At 38.2% G+C, this 13,416-nt stretch overlaps 1 protein-coding gene across 2 annotated transcripts in view; it reads left to right on the forward strand.

Moving 5' to 3' along the window:
• LOC110838483 (neurotrimin-like) overlaps positions 1–13,416 on the forward strand; it is a 124,185-nt gene that overhangs the window by 45,504 nt on the left and 65,265 nt on the right. For both annotated transcript variants that reach the window (XM_022081694.2, XM_087355358.1), the window contains exon 2: positions 149–211. In XM_022081694.2, coding sequence (XP_021937386.1) covers positions 149–211 — 63 coding nt within the window. The remainder of the gene's footprint in view (positions 1–148; positions 212–13,416) is intronic.

Genomic DNA, 13,416 nt, shown 5'->3' on the forward strand with positions numbered 1-13,416 from the left:
TTTAAACGATTTCGCAGCACTATAATATGTGTTCTCACGTAGTTATAATGAAGTTATAGTTGAAGTCGAGGAAAACGGGCACGTGTTAAGCCAATGTCAGACTTTGTAATAAGAAATAAGTATTTACATTTTTTTTTATTATTTGCAGGTAGGAGAGTTCGGAACTTGGAGTCGAACGGTATCCCGACAGCAATAGAAGAGTTCACGAACGGTAAGTGAAGCCAGCTATAAAGATTCTTGGAAGACAATAGGCTTCTATGAATTTGCATTTTGCACAATACTGTTTTGGTTCGAGAGAAATCGAATCGCTGCGAATTAAAGATCGCTGCTTTCCCCCCCCCCCCCCCCCCCCCCCAGCACGTGACGTAGCAAGCCCAAGCTCACGCGGACCCGTTAATTCGTTCACTTATAACTCCGGATGCTGTAGACACTGAAATGGAGAAGCTAGTACAAGAACGGAGGGGAAGAACGCGAATGGTCTTGACAGGGCAAATGAGCTGCCCTCTACTATAGTCGGATTTTCCTGCAATTTTCCCCCTATAAATATAATATTAACTGGGTCCATGTTGAGGCGAGACTTGTTACAGAAACAGTTCGTTTATAACAGTGATAAATAAGTTTCCTTTCAGACTCTAGGCAGATATAGTTTGCAGAATAAAGGTGTATATTGATAAGCTCTATTTCAGTACTGTACACCGAATATGTGAATTTTCTTTCCAAATTGCTTACTGTGACTTTCTTTTTATCCAAAATAACTTAATTTTTATTTGTTTCTGCTTTCTTGGCTGGTTTCTTAATCTATTATAAACCAGCATATGTTTTAATTTCATTACATTCATTACAATTACTGAGAGATTAATATTTTAAAACATTAAAATTTATAATCTGATTTTATTACACTGAAATTTCCAAAGATTTTAAGTCTGTGATATTCATTCCATGTTTAACTAATTGGAAATTAAGATTAATTACGTTATACAGTAAGCATTTTAATGTCATTATTCAGAGATGATTATTTAAAATGAAAGTCTAATATAATTCAAATACGTTTATAGCCATTCATCTAGAGGTATCAGAAACATGAGACCCAAAGTGTCGTAACATAGAAATTATTATTATTATATGTATTTAATTAAAGAATATCCCACACTTCCGCACAGGGAAAATAAGAAAAACATGCAACAAATTTCAGGACAGACTACCTCAGACACATAAGAGTACATGGGAGGATAATATTAATAAAGATTTTAAACAAATAGGACGAAAACTTGTGTACTACATTCATCTGGCTCTGGACGAGGCACAGTGGAGAGCAGGACACATTTTAACAAGCTAAGGAACTTCCTGGTTACATGAATTATATACATTTTTCAACAGCTAAAATATTATCGACCTTCCTAATAGAATTCTGCTATAAAGGTTAAGTTTGGTCCACATATCGTGTGTTAGCATTCATTGCCTCCTCCGTGCATCACAGAACATTTTCAAAAACGGTACGCTGCTTCTCCATTAAATGTTCTGTATTTTTAGTGAGGCCTTGCCAGTAACGCACGTGTTTCAAATTACCACGAAGTTTTGTAGGATGGACGTTTCCATACCAGTATTCAGTTATAATGGTCCCCTTGTTACAAAAGGGCGTAGGGGTGGAGAGTTTGAAGAACATCTCAAATTTGAATGAGAGCTCAGACACAACCGGGATGATTCTAAGGGGCTCTATTTCACCTTACTAAATCTCCCTGAGGCGCTTTTATGCGTTGATCCAGAACGCAGTGGTTCCTGACTCCAGCCTCCAGGCAGGGCATCACTTAGACTTCTCTTCTCACTCTCACCCCGCCCTCACCCCCTGAAACCAACGGCCTACTGGAGCAATGAATAAAAGATAGCATCGTGCACTAAAACAAAGTATCGAAGACCCCTGATGTCTTCATCTGCGAACCCGAATTTTGATCGACTCAACAGTTTTTCTCTCTCCTCCCGAAACGGGATATTCTTAAGGGAATAAGAAAAAGAAACTTATTTTCCAATTCAAATATTCTATCCTATCCCTCTCGTCTCGTTCAGCATATTTCGCCCGTCCGCATTCACGACTTACTGATCTAATACAGTTGGTTGCAAACTAAGAATCATTTCCTTATGCCTACAACGTAATAAGATTCGTAAGGATGAATTTTCAGAGGAATATAAATGCAGACCTTCGTGAAACACTTTCATAGTTAAAAGAATTATTTCACTGGTTGATACTGCAGAAACACTTGGATTTTTGTGGTCACAGTGTCTGATATATGATTCAATATGGTACCCCATCCATCTCAAAGCGAAATTTCTTATTGATGACATTACATTTGTAACAGCGCAATCATCCAGTTACCTAGGATTCAGACATAAAACAACTTGCTTATTCTGGAGTTTAGTTCCACATCTCTGACCGGATAAACCAATTATAAACATGTCAGTCAAAATAAATTTTAAACATATCCGAACCTCTTAAAATAAATCTAACTAATTACGAGATTAATGCATTATGTGATTTAATTTTACAAATAAAAGCTCGTACTAATAAGAACGTAGAGCCCTTATCTTGAGTCAGCGAAGAAAATAATCCAGCGTTTAGCGAAAGAAGCAAAGAACATTTCAAGATAAATTAATTTTCAACGATCTTCTTGTGAATCATACACGATTTTGATCCGCTCAAATACAGGGATCACGGATTTCAATTCAGCAGTAAGAATGTATGTCTGTCCAATGTATATTTCTGTTGCGCTGTCCTGTGTATGCCTTGAAATCCGACGGTCTCTCATCAAAGACAGTATTTTATCTCCGTTACGTTGGTATCTACCCACGAGTATCCTCGACGTTAAAACCCAGAACAACGACGTCATGGAAGCCCCTTGTTCGCAGAAAATTCTCTCCAAAAACAATACTTTCTTTTGGTCCTAACTTCTTTTGCGTTGCGTTAAAGAACATGGTTTCCTCTTCCTGTCTCGCGATCCAGGGTTTTTCTTTTGCGCCCTGACACTGCTCAGTCACCCCTCCTCATCCATTGCCTCCAACTGACCAATCTCCATGGCCTGATCCTTCCCCCAACCCTATTCAAACCATCCACTTCCTAACACTCCTATTTAAGCCCTGAACATGGAGACAATACGATTCCACAAAACGATGGTATACTCTCAGAACCTCAAATCCCGTGTAGTTAATTTTTCTGCCTGTCAATATGTGCGTCTTTTAGATATTACAGGGCCTCACTCCAGCTTTCATCGTGGCTTTTGCCGGGTACTTCAATGGAAGGACAAACAAAGGAAATATCAAGACCGCATTGCATGGAACGATGAATATGTGATGTGAAGAGTAGGGCGAATTTTGGGAATATGCACCCACAGGAAACAGTTTTCATCTCAGGCGACGGAATGCTTGTGTTACGGTTCTTGTTGTTCTTTCATATTACTGAAAATAATGTATTGCAGAGAGCTTATTTTGTTTAGCTGGTAGACTGCAAGAAACGAAATCTGGGTAAAACATATAGGATGTCATTTCAGCTTGTAGACGAGGCAGGCCATGGGTTTTTATTTTTTCGGACCATAAAGACGAAAACAAGACCTTGAAAATTTAATGGGCAGTGCTGAGTTATTGGGTGTTTTGTAGGAGGCGGGACGGCGAGCGAATCTCGAAATGGGCCCGTGAAACTGAAGATATATCAAAAGTACAGAGAGAAACATTTCCTAGAATGAAAATGTGACGGCAACTGAAATGATGTAAGAAACTTTCCGGATGATTTTTCATCCTCTTTAACTCTTTAACGTCAGTGGCAACTGCTATGTGCTACCTGCTACTATAATCAATAGCTCATCATTTTGGGTTCCGTGCGATTATCGGAGTAAACAGCTAATGTTTCCATAAACAGATTTAATCAGCTGATGTTTGTAATAGCGACTTTTGTGTTTTCTTTGAGGGAGGGGGTGTGTTATAAAATGCAATGAAAGTAATATTGCCTCTTTGCTGTGGAGACCATCAAATTGCTTATCTTTCTAGACTTGAATACACGAGTACATAAATCAGAAAATTAAAACCTCGTTGTCTCTCTTCGGCTTCCACGTGTTAAGGAAGGAACATGACTCTAATAAGATTACAGCTATCGCGGGCTGACTCGGCATTCTCCAGGATTTCTACCCATTCCATATACAAACACGTAATTTCTCCGTGCACCTCACGGTAATGTAACGCATAATTAACTCTACCTGACGATCCTCGGAGCTTCCCCTCGCTACACAGCATATTATAATGTAACATAATATTACTGCGACAGAAATACCCTATCAAGAAGACACAGGTTTAACCTCATGCTAATTAAGTAAAATACTACGCCAGGAAACCTTACGAACGGGGGGGGGGCGGTTTGGAGGTACAGCTCCATGCGTTCCTAACCCTGGAACTGGAAGAAAGTGAGCTATTAGCTTTATGTCCCGGCCACTTTACCCCCGAGGAAGGAGCCTTCAGTAATCGCTTGACGGAAGGTTTGTCCCAACACCCTTCTAGACAACTAACAGTTAAATTTATAACCAAATGTCAGAATACGATACTCGGCTTCACCATTACACAAGATAAACCAGCTAAGGTGACACAATAGACCACATTCCGGATTCTCTTGGGGATCTGCCTGCATCCGTCTGTACGTCTAATTAATAAAAAGCGACCGAGTTGAAAACGTTAACTGACCGACTTTAAACTCGGTATGATCCTGTCAAGCGATCAGCCCAAAATCGAAGATTTTGACTTGAACACCGTTAATATCTTATTAATGTGCCAACATTTTTAATTTATAGAATTTAATATCCAAATTCTTTGTTCTTCAGTCATTATATGACGCTGCTGGGACTCTGGAAGTACACAAACTTCAGTCTTCGGTCAGGAATTTTTAATGCTTGTTAGACGAGCTTTCGCCTAACTACCTTGCCAGGAGACATAGTTTAAATGTTATGGAAGACAGTATTTGGATCTTAGGTAAAACTTCTGAAATCTTCGCAAGTTATAACATTAGGTTATTTTAATATTAAGGAAACTTTAATTTCCTTCCTATCTTTGTGTTTCCTTTCCTCTTATCTTCCTCCTTTCGTCACCCCAGTTTCCTTTCTCTTTTTTTACGATGTGCCTGCGAGGTTGGCAGCAGGCATAAACCAAACTACCGTCTTCACTCCGACACAAGCCAAGTGCCGTTTCGGAGATGAAGTCCCAAACTTAGGGCAGAGAGTACGAAAATCTTCTACTTGGCCAGGGCTAAGGCACAACACATTGGGCGGGCGGGAACAGATGAGTTTAGAGCAACGGTGGAATTGTTAATTAACAAGGTAAGGGGTCGTGGCTAGAGAAAAGTACAATCCTAGACCGAGTAAAAATTACGAATGTCAGGATAGTCGTTCTTCACGCAGAGAATCGAATCCAGACCCTACTACATACGTTGCGCAAGTAGAAACCACGCTGTTGAATATGTAAGACTTATGGCTTATTTGCATGCTTCAAGGAATGGACGAATGAACTGTGCGTAATGAGAGTGGGTTTTTTTCCAGGTTTTTACCATTATACTACCCTGCTCTCAAAACGTTCGGTTTGCTTCAACGCCTAATCTTGTGCACGGAATGGGCAAAAGTTATTCATCTGTAGAACAAAGGTCTTAAAAAGGATAATATTAAAAAGAAACTCTACCTTACAGTAATCAAAATGTTACCATTCTATATGAACCATTCAACTGATAGGTTAATGTTAGTCGACGAAAGACGGCATAATTTGCATATTCGATCTGCCTTACAAGCCGCCCTGCCCTGTGAAGACGAGGATGTCGTGGGGTTTGAGATCTTTAAAGTTTCTATTTCGTAGTCATGATTACATTTGTATATCATGAATAAGACAAAGAACAACGAAGAACATATGAATAGTTTACAGGCCTGCATGTGGTACGATCGTATTTTGGACTGCAAAATGTATATCGAATTTATAAAATACGAATCAAGTTAAATAAAAACTGTAGATGTGTTCATAATAAAACCAATTGTACTTTGCTTCTCTAAACTGATTTGTCAGTTATCGGCGTGTTAACATTATTTACAGTGATTACTACATTTAAATTAATTTAAAAGTAGTTGTCAGGCCACAAGCCAATCGGGGATACTTCCATATCGACAGTTTGGACAATATGATGGCCATCAGATGCGGAAATATATCGGAGTGGTAGCCAACAAGACGAAATTCCATAAACCGTAATTATTAAATGTTCAATTAAAAAAAGTCACCACTGAATATTGTAAATAAAAAACGATCAAAACCTGCAAATTATAATGGCTGAAATAAAACTACCATGACTAGTAATGGGCAACAAATTTATTAGATTTAATTTTGTTTTAATAAAGTACATTATTAAAACTCGATACTATATCCCTTATGACGACCGAAAGATAAATATAAATGTTATAAATGTTTCTGTGGATGGTATTTTGTCCATATTCTAAACTATGAAGTCTAGGATGAGTTTAAGATTATTCGAAAACACCCAGGGCTTCACAAAGTTTTTGTTTACTAATTCCGAATTAGTGGTTATAGTCTCTGAGCGGGTTTATAAAAGGTAACCCAAAAATCACTTGTTGTTTCATCTCATCTTGGCTAAGTAATGGGGGAGGAACTAAACGGTAGATTTCCATCAAACTTTAATTTTGGATCTACATAAAATTTGTTCTAATTATTTTGACTTTGGTCTGCAAGGAGAAATAACTTTGATGGCTGTCTCCTGGGTTACTGCGCCGTGTAGTCTGATGGATGTTTACCGACGTTTCAGAAGTTCCTGCTTCCTCCACCACCAGGGCAATGAGTGATGATAAAGGCAGCAAAGACCTCTGAAACGTCGGCAAACTTATACCGGACTACAAGGCGCGACAACCTTGGAAACCTCAAATCCTACTTTAAAATAACTTTACCTTCATTTGTGACAATAATCACAAGTACGACATTACATCACTGAACTTAGTCAACAGTTGAACAAAGCTGTGGTGTTACAAAGCGTTTTTACAAGCAAGCTGAAGTTGCATAATCCGAACAGAAAGTTATCACGGACGAGTTTTAACCCACAAAGGAGATAAGTCCACTTAAGTAAGTGGAAGATGAATGTGTTTTATATTAAGCACGAAAATTACTGGAACCTGAAATGATTTTTCAAACGACTCAATTAGACTAAACCTACTCGGGGCTCTGTAAATTATTTGTTAAAATATAGCCCACTCGTACTACTGGAATGGCGTCGTGTAATTCTTTTTACTGCCGACTTTACCTGTGCATCAAAATTTTGTATCCACTAATTTGTGTGCAATTATTATGACTCATGCCTGACCTGAAAATGTACGTTTCCATTGCCAATGCTTTTATCCTTGCTAGCCAAAATTGTGATTGGCTAACGATGATCATCTGAAATTCAAGCAGTAAAGGTATACCGCCCACCCCAATGCTTTTTGGACAAAGCAGAATGTCGAACTGAGAATGATTCCATTTTAGAGTGGCCGTTGGTGGGAAAACGAAACAATGGAATGGATGAAGCTGACTAGGCCAGAGATCAAGCAAACTGAACGAGGGGAACAAAACAAATGTTACTAATTGTCTGCAAGGTTGTTCCGTAGCTCAGGCGGTTAGTTTCTAGGCGCGAAAACCTTCTTTTACGCCCAGGGCAGTCAACACGGGATATTTGTCATGGGGAAAAGTGGCGCTGGGATAAACGTATCGCCTCCATCTCAATTTTGTTTCCATGGGAAATGTCGATTTTGCATTTTTTTTCAAATCTTGGTCTGTATCCCCTACATCCAGAGGTTTTATTTATTTTTACTTATAAGCTCCTGTCTAAGTCTAAAATAATGCCTTAATGTATAGACCATGATCTTTAGTATAGATCCCCTTCATCACATACCTTAATTTCAGAATTCTATACTCACGTTACCATTATTATTATCCATACGTTTTCTAGCTGATGAGTTATGATATTTAATATTTATCCCCACTGAACTATTCACATTTATCCATATCTGTAACAGACTTTATATCTTATTTGTTCCATAAAATACAAATTCAAAAAAATATAATTTTAAATTTATAAATTAAAAAGTATTTCATACTTAAACAATAACTTTCAATTTCTGCTAACAGAGTGTCAGTCAATTTACAAACGTGTATGTGGGACAGAATGTGAACTTAAAGAAGAGACGTGAACTTAGCACAACAATTTTTTATTATTAAAATACAGTAATATTAGACAATTGTTCTGTATTGTCTGTCGCATTTCACATGTAGCACACCATCTTCCTGTTACCATCGTCCATTTTCATTACATCATCATGATATTAATAACTATAATACTGTCATCAACAGCATTATGCGTCAGACGCGACATTCTAATCTATTAGTGAAATTAAGCTTTGAGCATGCTCTACTGACGCCGCGTAATCTACAGTCTCATTACCTGTCAGGTGACGCCCAGTAGTACCGATTATCTCCGGAATGCTAGGGACTGTTTTAAAAAAGTAAATATTTAGTTTTCCCATTGAACATTTGACTGAAAAGCTTCCAAGATTTAAGAATGATAACGCAATATCCAGATATGCTATGGCTATATTCTCAGGTGTGTTACTTTAGTGACAAATTTTCGTAATACGCAAAATCTCTGGCGTCTGCAGAAACAATTTTTACTGCGCACGACAATGGGTCAATGTCTTCCTCTCATTCATTGCTGTGAACGGTTTAGTGCTGCTGCTTCTTATTCGGAAGCCCCCCCCCCCCCCCGGGTTTAAATATCAGCCCGCAGAGCGGTTATCCTGACATATTTTTTCCTACTTTTCATCAGTAACTTCAAGAAATAAAAAAAAATCTTCTATATTCTTACCAATTTTACTAATCCCAGTTTCAGACAGATAAAACCTTAAAACAACTTCATACGTTTACGTATTGTTCATTAATCATCCCATCATTCGACATTCAGACTCCCGAGTTACCGACAGCGTCCTTAAATAAATCATAAATAAATTACCCCTTTTGAGCTACTCTTGTATAAACTTCGGTGCGGATAGAGACAACTACCTTGTGAATATCCGTTCCGGGCTCACCCAAGCATGCCTATTACGTGACCAAATTCAATCGAGCAATCCTGGAGGAACCACCGCACGAGAGACAGTTGAAAAATTACTCCAAGGAACGGCAGGGGTCGTTCGCATACCACAACATTTACTTTGCCCATTGATCTCAAGTAGACATTTTAGAATATCATCAAACTGCTAATCCGCTTTCTCTTCTGTCCTGAAAAGAAAGCAATTCGACGATTACAGAGCAAATAGGTGTAAGTCCTTGGAGTCCGCGGAACAAAAAACAAATTTAAGAACGTTTTCGTAAATAATACGTATTGATTTCTTCAAAACAAACAGAAATATGATTATACAATTTCTACAAAAATGGAAGGATAAAGTCATAATTTCGCTAAAATTACCAGTAATATGAAATACAGGATATAAAGTAACAATCATACTTCGGTTGTAATTCTCGGACTTACAACTCTTTACACTGTTACTGGCGAATAAATATAACCATTAAGAACCTTATAGGCGACTATCAGCTTCTCAAGAAGGACTGCATGTAGATTGCCCTTTTTAGTTGGAAACAGAACAACTATTATCGATTTTTCCCATTTATATTCTGTCTTATTCATTAACAGATGAGGAATAAAGGAAAAATTTTAAAAGCTTTTTTCCAGTATTCAAGTAAGTGTGTTCACCATTTACAAAGATATTATCTGTGTGTACTGGATATCAGACCTTAATTACAGCAAGAAGTGCTTTAACATCCATGACCGAAAGACGTGTAAAAGATTCAGAATTATTACACATTATTACGATTTAAGATTTACGAGCCAGCTTTATGTTCCACGAACTTATATCTAGAACATGGTACAAGCCTCTGACGTGATGGGAAGTGCAATGAAAGGGAGGTCTGAGGCAGAAGGTTATGGCAACTGCCACGAGACGGCGGCTCACGTAAAAGCACGTCATTTAGTTTGTGTTATTCATACTACTTGTAGGTGGCACAAGCCCATGAAGACGAAATGATAATTGGACCCAGGAGATGTTGTTAAACATTATGCTTGTATTTAGGAACTACTGCGAGCAAGTTAATCACGTTTAGAGATTAGATCTACAGAAGCGAGGTTTATCAGCATTGCATTCATCTAAACAGGTAATTTTATCATACATCTACAACAAGTATGTCAAACTCGCGGCCCGCGGGCCGCATGCGGCCCAAAACGAATATTTTTGCGGCCCAGCCAATATAACGATATGTATGAAACGTTCTAATAAAAATTTCGTAACTTAATTTGAAGGCAAAATTCTGTGAAGTTGGCGTGCCTGGATTTTACAAATATTTACCTGTCAGGTTTGAAAATACTCGAAAATTTGCATATGAAATTATTTCCATGTTTGGAAGTACTTATCGGTGTGAGCAGTTATTTACAATTATGAAAGGAAATAAGTCTCCTGTCAGATCCAGAATTATTGACATTCACCTTGGGTTAGTTTTGAAAGTAATCGCTGCGAACAAGATTTCCCCCGAAGTAGGAAAGATAGTAGCAGAGAAGAGATGCCAAGTGACAGGAAGAAAACATTAATTTTATCGTTGTTTTTGTTCTTTTTTTATACTATACTTTTCGAAATAAATCTACGTTTCTATGAAAATCAATTTTTTTATTTTTTAAATTTTTTTTTTACTTTTGCCCGCATAAACTTGAACCTTATTTATGTGGCCCGTGTTAGCCTTTAAGTTTGACATGCTTGATCTACAAAATGTATAGCCAATGTCAGGCCTTAGAACTTAATGAAGGGGGTAAAACTAAATTGACAACGCATTAATGGAGAAACAAAAAAAAATGAGGAATGATAACCACTATTCTACTCAAGAAATTCTTCGCCTTCTATACATTCAGAAAATTCATTAACGTGTTTGCAAAAGTCCGTCAACAGACCCCTGTCCTGAATCATTTGAATGAATTTCACACACTAACATCCTCTTATACTCTAAAGTTTTGTTTCTTATGATTTAGAAACAAAAGTGAAAACATTAACCGATTCTGTAATTCGTCAGCATACGTGAACACAAGAGAATATGTCAAAAGTAGGATATTCATTTCATTAAAGAACTCTAGCAATAACTTCTGTCAAATATTTCATCCCACTACAGGAGCCAGCCAGTTTTCAATCAGAAGAAGTGCATAATCGTTATGATACTTCAGCTGCACACATGACTACGAAGTGTCCTTCCCTCAACATATTTATTCTCTTAAATACATAAGTCTATGTGAGATGTGTCAGATACGTGATTCCCAGCCTTGTTTATAAACACTCAATAAATTAAACTTGACCTCCATGAATTTTCGACGAAGTTCAAAAGACTAAACTGGAGAATCTAAAAAGAATTACTGATAACTATTCATCTTTCCACTATTTTAATAAATTGAGAACTATATAAATCATCTTGCCAATTTACAAACCTTTTTTCGTTGGAAAGGTCCTTCATAATCTAATAACATTGAAACAGAACTTTAAACTGACGTTTCAAACGTTCTTCCTAACATTAGGGCAATAAGCAAGCCTTTCCAACCAACCAGAAAACCAGCTAGTGAACTCATCTCCTACCTTAATTAGCTTTTGGGTTCATTGATTAATTGGCACGGCCTAGGCTACTCATTACCTTGATGATGGAGGCAGCAAGCGCCTCTGAAACGTCATTAAATTACCAGACTGCACTGCGCAACAACCCAGAAGAATTATCTTCGAATAGTAAATTATTTGGAAAACATCATGGAAAAGATACCTTACTTTATAAATTCGCACGCGAAGGATACAGTTAAAATGAGTCTCAGTGAAATTGGTTATAATACATAGACTGCATTGAATTAGCACACATTAAGATCCCAAGAATAACTTTTATTTTTACCGTCTGATTGTTCCTTTTCGCAAGTACTGAAGTCCAGGAGTGACATTCTACACTACTGTTGCGGGCCTGCGCAGTTCCCAGATCCTTCAGGATACTGGAAACCAAGTGACTTAGTGGTTATACTCATATTCTTCAGGAAAATGCTGGTAGGGCATGTTGAATATGAAAAGAAATTCAATGAGATTGAAGACAGATTTCTGAAAAACGCACCGGTACAAAACCGACCGCCCGACTTCACACTCCCGTCAAACGCAGGCTCCACCAGACGCCACCACAGCCTCGTTTGCATTTCTTGCTACCAGAGCTGCCGCAGTCAAAACAGATTTCAATTTTTTCCCCATTGCACGAAATGCACGATCTTACAATAAAACGTGATGATCATTGGCTTTTACATTAGAGGCTACTTAAAAACTTCCGTATGACGAGTCATATATAATAATAAAATTATAAACTATATAAAGTGAGTACTCCTTGGAGTCCGCAGTGGCCGCGCGGTCTGAGGCGTGGGCCTTGTGCCGCTTGGTCGCTGGGACTATGGGTTCGAATCCCACTCAAGCCATGGATGTTTGTCCGCGTTTTTCTGTGTTGTGTTGTCCTGTGTACAGGTAGAGGCCTTGCGACGGGCCGATGCCTCGTCCAACTGACAAATAGAACAAAGTCAACGAAAGTTGGAACCCGCAGTGGTCAGGCACTTGAAGAACGGGTCGTTCCCAGTATCCCAGTTGAGTACTCCTTATTGTATTTCCTTTATTACTGTACATATTGAAGAGAATGAAAATCGACATCTCATAGCCGCCCTGGTACTGAACTCCTGCTGTTACAGCATTTGGTTAAATATTTGTGGATTACACAACCTTTTGACCATACACGGACTGGAAATCAATTGAATGTTTCTGCCTTATGCTAATTGCTTAGAGCATTCCTAGATTACGAGGCTGGACTACGGATAGTGTCGACCCAGCTGGATGTTATGACACCATCAAACCGCATGTTAGTAATTATCTTGGCGCATGGAGTGGCTAATGGGTCGCTAATGTTACCAACATACCCGCCTCTTCTCTTCGCATACCGCCAACACCTATGCGTAGCTTCTGGAGGTTAACTGTACGAACATTATCAAGCATCTACTGGCTGGTCTGCATCATCGTGTAATGCATTGGAAGGTTTCTTTAGGCACGCTCGTTTGAACTACAATCTAATTTGGGTCAAAACATACCAAATGCAAATACAATGTTCTACACTCATTTACAAAACACCATTTACCTAGATAATTAGTCCCACAACGAATAATAACTTTATGTTTTTTCTAACAAAGATATAGCACCATTACCGACTTGATGGGGTTGTAACTTTGGACAGTCAGAAACTAGTCTATTAAAACTGCTGGAAAATGTGGGCTCTTCTCGCACAGAATTA

This window comes from Zootermopsis nevadensis, unplaced genomic scaffold, assembly GCF_977971745.1.
Source record: "Zootermopsis nevadensis isolate Lab colony 2312 unplaced genomic scaffold, Znev_1.0 Znev_ptg000024l, whole genome shotgun sequence".
Classification (NCBI taxonomy): Eukaryota; Metazoa; Arthropoda; class Insecta; order Blattodea; family Termopsidae; genus Zootermopsis; species Zootermopsis nevadensis.